Consider the following 10,610-nt stretch of genomic DNA (forward strand, 5'->3'; position numbering starts at 1 on the left):
GGGAGTTCACTGGGTGTGTAATACACCTAGGTTTCAGTGGCTGCCTCATAAATGTGTTGTGGTACATACTGGGATGCTGTTCTGTTTTCCATTTCCTTCCTCCAAGCAAAACTGAGCTTTGTGAATACTTAATATTGTTTTACATATTTTACTTTCTCTTTTGAAAATTAAACTTAAGATAAAAAGTATCTTATTCATATACAGTAAAATGTTCTATTTTAATATGGTTTTGGCTGTTTTCTCCTTGAATCAGCTCCTGGATTCAATGCACAAAGTTTACCCAACGGCTATCCCAGATACCCATCTTTTGGAGATGCTTCATCACACCCTTCCAGCAGACACCCTTCTGTCGGCAGCGCACGCCTCCCCTCTGTCGGTGAAGAGTCAACACATCCTTTACTTGTAGCAGAGGAGCAAGTGGGTGTTTTTTTCCCTTTGTGCAACTGAGGTTCTACATTACTTCAGACTTTTCTAGTGATTGTTCTGTAGGCTTTCACTTGTGTTTCAGTGTCTGGTGTAAAGTATTCCTACAGTGTTTTAACTGCCTCAGAAAAGTGTTTGCCTTGCCTCTTTAAAATAATACTTTGTAAAATGGCTTGCTGAGGAACCTATATTTTATATAAAAATAAAGATAGAGAAGGTATGTGTTTGCATTATATTCTTTTCAAAAATTTCAGCAGCTATTTTTAAACATGAATAATTGAGAGATCCTGGTCAAAAAGCTTCTTTATATGTAGTCTTCTATTTGCCAAATAGAAGTCATGGAATAATTTAGGGTTAGAAGGGACCTCCAGTCCTCTAGATCAAAGTTTTAAGTTAGAAACAGCTGCACAGAGCATTGTTCTGGTCATGTTTAGAATACTACATGCAAGGGGATTCCACAGAATCTGAGCCATGTGTTCTAGTGTTTCACCACTGTTGCTGTGAAATCATTTCTCTCTGTGTTGCCAGATTTTTTCCTGTTACATCTGGTGTTGGTTGTCCCTTGGCCTTTTGCTGAACATGCCCAAAAAGGGTCTGGCTCTGTCTTTGCTTTATCTGTTAGGTAGTTGAAAACAGCTATTAGGTGGTTCACTGTATTTTCTTAAAATGGAACTAAGATGGTGTCCTCAGCTTCTCCTTGTATGTTATGTGCCCCAGCTCCTCTCTTGTCATGGCCCTCCCCTGGACTAGCCTCAGTATGGTGCTGTCTGTCGTGTACTCTGGAGCTCAGGTTCAGTCTCGTGAGAGCTGAATTGATGGTAATAGTGACTTTTCTTAACTTACTGGCTGTGCTAGTGCTAGCACAAACCAGGGCATATTTGTTTTTCATTGCTCCAAGAGCAGACTGCTGACACACATTCAACTTACCATCCACCTGGACCCCTGAAGTTTTGCTGCAAGGCTGTTTTCAATCAGTTGGTATCTAGCCTGTACTGTTGGTGTTGTTTCATACCAAGCACTGGATTTTCTATTTGCTGTTGCTGAACTTCATAAGGTTTCTCTGAGGTCGGTTCTCTAGGTTGCAGAGGTCCCTCACAGCGGAAACCCTGCCAGTCCAGATGGACTGAAAACTGTCAGGGTATCTTCTCTCTCATCATTCAGGTTGCTGATGAAAATGACAGTCAAATTTATAAATGTCATGTGGTTTAGGAAGACTTTCATGTGTGACAGGAAACAGTTTTGGAAACCAGAGAAGGTAGCCAGGGCAGAGGGCTGTGAACTGTCTTCTGGAAGAGGATTTGTTAGGAGCCCTCCCAGAAGAGCTCAGGTGTTATTGTTGGAGTTACTGAATAGTAAGTGAGTTTAAAAAATCAGTGGAGGAGTCAAGTGATCTGGTAAATGACAATTCAGCTGGCAGAGCTTGACAGAGAGATTGGCAAGCTACATGACTGCTGCTGTAAAATACTACTTTTGCTGTTTGGGAATCCAGACATAAAATTAAAATTTAGAGAAGGAATCCAGTCTTTCCCATTCAGCCTTGTCTTGATCCACTGTGGAAATTAGAGGGATATAACCTAGGAGGGTATCTCCACCTTTCTTAGTGACATACAGTGGCAACTCCTCCTTCTTTTTAATTCTGAGTGCCACACTTCATATGGAATATACTGTATATTTTTCTATAAGTTCCTGTTCTTAGGAGGCTGTTGGCCCTGGAAGAAAGAAGGGATAGTTCTCCCTGGAGACCCAACCTTTCTTTTTGTTCCTGGACTAATACGCAAGGCAAGAGATCAAGGGTTTTCTTAGGTGTCTCTGTGGTTTTCTTTTTGGTTGTTTTTTTTTCTTCCTTGTATGGACAATAGATTTCCTTGCAGTGTGGAAGTTACGAACATAAACTTAGCCAAAGTAATTGCTGGTAACTGGTAAGGGACAACAAAGTAGAGCTCTCAGTGATCTGCCCAGGTAAAGTTATGAGCTAGGCTGGAGCCGCCCAAAGTGGCCTTGATTAGAGCCAAATGAGATAAATGTTGAGAGATAAAACATCAAATAAAAATAATTATCAGTGTAAGATATAAATTCTATTTTTTCAGAGGAACATTACCACAATATTAACATAACTGATAACAAAATTTGAGGGAAAAAAACCTAAAACTGATTACAGTTCAGCAAAATGCGAGAGAGACGACTTTTGCTCTTAAACGTCTGCCATCACAAGTTTTTCTTTTCAGGTATTTTGATTAGAAAAGTGGAGAGTTAAGAAGCTAATAAATTTGGAGTGGGGGGGAAGGCACAATAGTGTTTGAATTTCTTCTTTTTCTTTCTCTTTTAGGTGCACACTTACGTAAACACTACTGGAGTCCAAGAGGAAAGAAAAAATCGATCAAGTGTGCATGTGCCACTGGAATCAAAGCTTTCAAACACTGAAACAACTAAAGCAAAAGAAGATCAGATGTGTACTGATGACAGAGATGCTCAGGTTCTCCTGGAGCCTGAAGCAGTGAAGTTTGTTTTAGGACCAACACCTGTTCAAAGGCAGTTAATGGAAAGAGAGAAACTGGAACAACTTGGGAGAGATCAAGTTAGTGGCAGCAGCACAAACAACACTGAATGGGACACTGGGTACGACAGTGATGAACGTAGAGAGACACCATCTGGTAATAAATTGGTGTATGAAAATATAAATAGGTTATCAATCCCTAGTGCCTCAGGGGTCAGGAGAGGTCGCTTGACATCAACCAGTACCTCAGACACCCAGAACATTAACAACTCTGCTCAGAGGAGAACTGCGCTGCTGAACTACGAGAACTTGCCATCCTTGCCTCCTGTTTGGGAAGCCCGGAAGCTGAGCAGAGATGAAGACGACAGTTTAGGACCAAAGACCCCGTCTCTGAATGGCTACCACAATAACCTAGATCTAATGCATAACTATGTCAATACAGAGAATGTAACAGTACCAGCAAGTGCTCATAAAGTAGAATTTACACGACGTCGGGACTGTACCCCAACAGTCTTTAACTTTGACATTAGGCGTCCAAGTTTAGAACACAGGCAGCTCAACTATATACAGGTTGACTTGGAAGGTGGTAGTGACTCTGACAACCCTCAGACTCCAAAAACCCCCACCACTCCACTTCCGCAAACTCCAACCAGGCGCACAGAGCTGTATGCTGTGATAGACATTGAAAGAACTGCTGCTATGTCAAGCTTGCAAAAAGCACTGCCCCGAGATGACGGTACTTCTAGGAAAACTAGACATAACAGTACTGACCTGCCTATGTGAGCCTGGGGAGCATTGAATCATTTGCACCTTTTGTGAAGTTTATAAAATTGAAGATGCGAGTACTTTGCATTTCTTAACACTAACGCCTTTTATAGACTAATAGAACTTTTTCTGCATACTTCATGTACTTGTCTTACTAAAGGGAATTAATGTAGAGCAAGTATTCATTTTAGCTTAACACTATTTCATTCTACAGTAGAAGTAATTACTGCATAGCAGCATCACCACCTTTCACAGTGCCTCTTTGATTAGAGTCTGAGTGACATGCCAGTTTTGAATTTATAAATATTCTGGTCTGGTGCCTATATTCATTAATGGCATTTATAACACTTTTTAAAGCCTCTTGATATGTGCATTATTAGCAGGTAAACCTAATCTTTCAATATACATATCTGATGTTCATTCCTCATTGAAGTGGTTCCTCCAGAATGAATTGTGTGTAATATGTTAATTCACACAGTTTGACATACACACGATATATTGGTTCATCTCAAGGAATATAAACATCACATCTTTTTTGTCTGTGGGCAAGAAGGCCTCTAATTCCCGACAGTTTTCTTAACTTGTGTGATATTTGAGAGGTCCCATTGATGGTCGTTGATCAGAGCTATAAACACATCAAAAATCAACCTTAAGCTCCTTCCCATGGAATAGAATTCCCAGTGACATATCAAATTCCCTCTGAAATCTGACAAAAAATTTATCTCATTAGAGTTTTGGGGTTTTTTGTGAAGGAATTCACAGGTGGGCTGTGTGAATTAAGGCTCTCTTGTCATTTCTTAGTTCAGTGTGCCTTCTTTTCTTTGCATTTGTGTGTTTCCTTTTTATTTGTTCCATAATGTCTTGTTTTAAAAGTCATAATTTTGTACATAGCTTTAATTGTCCAGGATCATCTATGTATTTGTCTTACTCTCTGCATTTGACAAAGCAAGACTCTTGAAGGTCAAATGGTTGTCTTCGTCCAGTGTTCTACTTTTTTATGCCTGACAGAAATATCCCAGCTCTCCAGCCGCATGCATTATTGCACAACTGGAAAGGTTTATTATGCAGTTATTGTCTTCCTCTAAAGCATCAAACACAGGTTACATGGGAGGCAGGGTACTGGACTTGATAGTTCTTTATAGGAAGTTGTACGTTCTAGCAATGTGCATCCATAGGTGATAGTGTACTTTAATTTAAAAAGATACATAGTAAATTATCTGGAGGTAGTATTATCTATGAGCATACTTGTTTTCCTTTTGCAGTTGGTGAATTTGGTTACAGTGATGGCTGCTCAGTGTTACAGGTACATCCAGGTAGAATGTTATTTGTTGAATATGCCAGAGGCACCTAGACTTTTTTTTTTTCTGTTTTGTTTATTAATACTCTGAATAATCTTAGAATTCTGGCAGTATTGCAGGTGCACCTTGGTACTAGCAGCAGAAGAGATTGCTCTTGAGCCTGTGATTGCAAAGGAACCGACACTTGTGTGAGCTGGTATGATGTAAAATTACCCTTGAACTGTGAGGAAAAACATGCAAGAAAAGCCATTTGGAGATCTGAAAAAGCATTAGGTCTCCATGCAATATTTGAATTGAAGTTTCATAAAAACCAAACTACAATTATTTTCTGTCTTTTAAATTGGTGTGTATTTCTGTTCCTACAACTTTTTTCTTTGGTCTTCTCTCATTTAGTAGTGAAGCAGTAGTAGCAGCACCTGAAATATGTCTCTTGCCATACCAATAGGTGGCATCAGGCCATCTTTTTCACTCTGGCTTTCATTATTCTTTACAGACTGTATGGTACTGAAATACCAGATGGACAAACAACATAATTTACTGAAGTAAAAGACGGGAGTCATTAAGACTATTGTGAGGAACTTAAAAGAGATTTTTTTTTAATAAAAAAATTAATTAATTACTTCATGGTCAGCTTCTGCATACTCTTGTGATAGACTTGCTGACTTGTGAGGAGACCTTGGTACTCAAGAAGGTAAAGACTACCTAGAGCTAGGCATTTTAAAGGTTGTAGCCAGGTGGGGCATTGGTCTCTTCTCCCAGTCAGCCAGCAGCAGGACAAGAGGACATGGGCTTAAGCTAAGATGTTAGCAAGAAATTCTTCACAGAAAGGCTGATTAGGCATTGGAATGTGCTGGACATGGCAGTTGGTGCCATGGTCTTGTTGACAAGGTGGTGTTTGGTCATAGGTTGGCTTCAGTGATCTCAGAGGTCCTCTACAAGCCTACTGATTCTGTGGTTCTGTAACTGCTCCCTCACATCTTTGCCATTGCCTCACCTTATGGACCTCCTGGTCTTTACTGAAGAGAAATTACCATGTATTACAACTTAGTTACTGGGTTAATAATATTGGTGTGATTCTTGTTCTTGGCATATAGCTCACTTAAATTTGTGAGCTGCATGTGTTTTGAGGCAAACCTGTTTGATCTAGCTAGCTGCTTAGCAATATATGGTCCTCATCTGTATAGTTTGGACTAATTAACTGAACCCTTAAAACACACCTGTGAGGCAGGGAAGTAATAATATTCTTAACTACTAAATAGGGAAGCAGGGGCTTTGGGTAGATCATAAGTGACCTGCTGAAATTTCAACAACCAGCCATATCCCTCCTTAGTTCCAGTGCACTGTCCTATGCATTTATTTTGAATAGTCTCAGATAAAAAGAATGGTCTGAGCAAATTTTTTACATTGTTGCAAGTTTCACAATGTTTTCTTAGCTCTGGTCCCCAGAATTGAGAACATAATGAAATTTCAACTGTCTGTAGCCTTAATTATATTAAGAAGTCTGATGACATATTTTCCAGGACTACTTTTTAACCTGTTATGTTTCACAGGTGGGATAACACTTTCTTGTTTTGTGTACGCTGCAAACATGCTGGGTAGTCCCTGTCACCCACACTACTCATCTTTAGCATTCCTTATTTTCTGCCCCTTGAAGTAGATGCAGTTGCAATGCACTTTACCCTTTGAGACTTGGTAAATATTTTTTCAATTCAGTCTCTTTTAAAGGCTGTGATGTTAGATTTAGTGTCTGTAATCTAGGATTCAGTTTTCAGCTGAAATCTCTCCATGGTATTTAGAACATATTTATTTTGGGCCCACAGGTGTATAGACTGAGAAAGTAGAAATATGTAACCATTTTCTTTAGTAAATGTGGTGTGTTAAGTTTACATAAACTAGATCCTGTAAAAATGGTAGCATATCCATCCAATTCTGCTTTTCATCCATAATGTGCAGTTGGTTGCTGCTCTTCAAACACATTTGACAAGGGGAAACCTTTAACTGTAGGTATTCCTTTAGTGCAAAGATTTGGGAAAGACATACATTACTGTATATTTTAAACAAGGAAACTCAGTTGTTAAAGATCACAGAAAAGTGACCAAAAGTACATAATATTGTGCTAGAAATACAGGGAATGAGAATTTATTCCATTGTTATATCAGGAAAATTATCTTTTCCTCAAAATCGTGTCAGAAGGAGGACCAATTGTTTTAATTATTGTGGTGTTTTTTGCTAACTTTCTAAAACAATATTGAAAAAGAGCATTCTGAAAACCGTGACACTCGTTAGAACATCTTATGTTTCCCCCAATAAGCATGTTCTACATGTAACAGGGATTGAATCTGATGATGTGCATTGAAGCACTATTACTATTAAAGTCTTCAGACCTTTTCTAGAAAATATAAGTGTTGAAGTAGAAATTTCATATAATAAATTGATAAAATGTCCTTCTCCCCACCGCCCCCCCACTCAAATTGTGGATATTTGTGTGTGTTTGCACCTCTGATTAGGGCTTGGGTGTAAAAAGGATCACAGAAATGCACGGAAATAATGTAAAGTGTACAAAGTCCAAACCAATGTCAAAACAGGGCTGCTTTTTATAGGTGACAGATCAGCAATGGATTTTGCTGGTTTTATAACACTGTGTATTGGCTCAAAATCTGTTCTTGTTTTTGTTTTATATTTACCCGCTTCTCAATGAGAGACATTCAAGAGAGAGCAGATTGTTCTTACTCACTGTCGGTGAAGTAAGAGTGGAAATTCTGATTCATGTCAGTAGTTTGAGCATACAATGATGTATCTGATTTGGACATCTATTTTTAAGCAGTATTTCTCGCTTCATGTAAGGTGAGATCAATGGTGAAATTCCATTTCTGCACTGTACTAATTTATTTAATGGCTGCAAATAAGATGAAACTAATGGAGTAGGAACTAGTAGTGGTCTTAAATCTGAAATTCTCCTGTTTCCCTAAAGGAGTCTGGTCCTTCATTGTGATAGATAGAGTTAGGTGGTTTTGGAATTTAATATGATCTTTCCCATCTCTTCCTTGAGGTAGCAATTCAGGCATTTATATTTGACAGTATTTACTTAATATAAACCTAAGTTCATTTATTATATCTTTATTTTTAATTCATATACACTCCAAGAAAAAAGAAAACCAGAAGAAATTCCACCACAAAAAACTGCGTTAAGTTGGAGTCAGGTTTGCTGATGTCCTTCTTACAGAAGATTATGAAAAAGGAAGTCATGTTGAGGTTCTTTCACAATCTTTAGGAATTACTTCCTCTTTTGGACAAGATGAGTGAATCAGAAGGAAAAAAAAGAGCAACTTAGCATCTGCAACTCTGACCATGTATACATTATTTCTTGTGCTGTGCTGTGCTGTGTGGTGTGTGAGTAAGTCTGTCAGATGTCTTATGAGGATATTTTCCTAACATGGTGTTTACTCCAGATTAACGCAGTATTTTGTTTGGAAGTATGTAGGTGTACAGGTAGAAATAGAATATGAGAAATAAGGTTGATGAACAAGTGTTGGACATTTCTATATTTTTATACATTATGAAGGGCATTTTTGGAATTTTTCTTGCAGTTTTAGTAATTATTTAGTGTGGTAATATACATATATTGTGACAATGTTTTCCGCTATATCCATTACTTTGGTGTAATTCTATTTTATGTAGCACATATGTGTATATAGAAAGGAGATTATGTAAAAACTGTCATTAAAAAATAGGCTCAAGCCCTTCAGAACAGGGACCGTCTTCCTCTGTGTCTACAAAGTACTAAATGCCTTGGGGTCCCAGCTAGAGCTCCTGTCTGAGACCTGTAGTGACTGAATTGCCAAGTGAGGAGTGTGGGGGAAGCAGCTCCCTGCTTTCCGTGAGAAGCCTTAGTATGAAAGGTGCCATGAAGCTCACCCTGCCAGTCCCTGCTGCTGGGGCTGTGCAGTGTATGGCTGTCCCCAGCACCGCCTGCCAAGCGACCCACAGAGCCCATAGTATCCTTTGCTCCAGTCCTTCTCCTTGGCAATTGGAAAGGAAGTCTGACAAGGAGCTTTGATGCCATCAGGAAATCTTCCTTGTTAGGGGGGTGACCCTTCCAGAGCTTGTTTGGTCTGCATGCAGTGTCCTTTGAAGAGGAAGAAATGATTCCTGTTGACTTCAAGGGCCACTGGATGTGCTCCTGCAAAATCAAGTACTGCTGGTGTAACAGCTCTGTTATACCTGAGGACCTGCTTGGTCAAGTTCTTCAGGAACGGTCTAAGATGATGTAAAAATATATTTAATTACATGTACTGAAAACTAAATCCTATTTGTTGTGGTCAGAGTTCAGATAATTATGGGAATTTCGATTTCTTAGTCATAGTTGCATATATATTGCTTTAACTGTTGTGTATGAAAGAGGAAGTGATTCTAAAATGTGTGAAAGATCAGGATTACACCTGTTTCTTAATGGTAATGTTATTTAGGAATGGATGTCAGCGAATTGAACTCCATAAAAATGCAGGTTTTTTTGCATTGGAATATGTGTGTATATCATACACCCACATTTTATATATAATATATTATATATTTGGTACTAACTTTGTATTTTGAAATTTTGCCAAATCGCAAACACGGATGTTCTCACTTGTAAGACTTCGGTACTTAATAACTGAATGTATAAGAAATGCTCTGGTATGAGAGGAAAGAGTGTTGTATGATGTCCCACAGTCCAGATGGCTCGACCAGCAGGCACGTTGCCTTTCTCACGTCTCGCCTCGTTGCAGCATCACCTTTGGTCTCCTGGAAAGCAGTCTGTGTCCCGGCCAACCCGCAGGCCAGCCGCGCACCGCACTAGCGTCAAAGCTGACTGGTAGGAGTGATACAGTAGTCACCAGTGTGCCACAAATGCATTTATTAAATGCAGAAATAGACATTTCTACAAAGGCCAAAATCTTTTGTTGTATGTTCCTTTCTTGTCATTACATTGTATCATATTGTAAGATTATTGTATGTCCTAATTTGCATTATAAAATGTTTTTTCCTACTTAAAGGCATAAATATAGCAACTTTGTATAAAGGTAGCTTTCTAGATTTTTATTTCTTTTATATAAAAAAATCTAAACAGTGGGAGTACCATTGCCAAATTGTTTATAAAATTTCAAGTAATTTTCCCTGTTCAGTGAATTTGTTTTTACAAACATTCCGTATTTCTTATACTATGCAGAAAGAGTGTATTTTTATGCCATTCCACATTAATCTTAAAAAAAAAAAAATTCACTTCTTTTAAGCTGTTATAGAGAAAGGTTACCAAATGTGCATTTTTAAAAAAAATGTGTTATGTACATTTTTCCCCTTACCAGTGCCAACTTCATTTGGAAAAAAAAATTGTAGCATGGCAATAAACTATTGATTTTACATTAAAAGTTGTCTGTGGGTTACTTCAGTGGTTTGCAGTGTTAGTTTCACTGTATGGTGTTTTGTTTGTATAATCTTTTTTGCTTTTCTTGAAATCATTGCTTCATGTACCTCTCTCTGCCCTCGTCCCTATTCCACTCATTACTCAGTAGTAAAAAAAACCCCAAAACTGATCATGGTGATCTGAAGTCTGTAAATTCATCTCCAAGATTTTTGTTTCATTTCTGCTGGTT

At 38.4% G+C, this 10,610-nt stretch overlaps 1 protein-coding gene across 2 annotated transcripts in view; it reads left to right on the forward strand.

The window, feature by feature from the left end:
• The window catches only part of FRS2 (fibroblast growth factor receptor substrate 2), a 52,175-nt gene extending 41,770 nt beyond the window's left edge, over positions 1 to 10,405 (forward strand). For both annotated transcript variants that reach the window (XM_030238082.2, XM_009086736.4), the window contains exons 6-7: positions 254 to 417; positions 2,750 to 10,405. In XM_030238082.2, the coding sequence (XP_030093942.1) occupies positions 254 to 417; positions 2,750 to 3,700 (1,115 nt within the window). In that variant the 3' untranslated portion in view covers positions 3,701 to 10,405. The remainder of the gene's footprint in view (positions 1 to 253; positions 418 to 2,749) is intronic.
• The last annotated feature ends 205 nt before the right edge of the window (positions 10,406 to 10,610 follow it).

The sequence above is a fragment of the Serinus canaria genome, chromosome 1A (assembly GCF_022539315.1).
Source record: "Serinus canaria isolate serCan28SL12 chromosome 1A, serCan2020, whole genome shotgun sequence".
NCBI lineage: Eukaryota > Metazoa > Chordata > Aves > Passeriformes > Fringillidae > Serinus > Serinus canaria.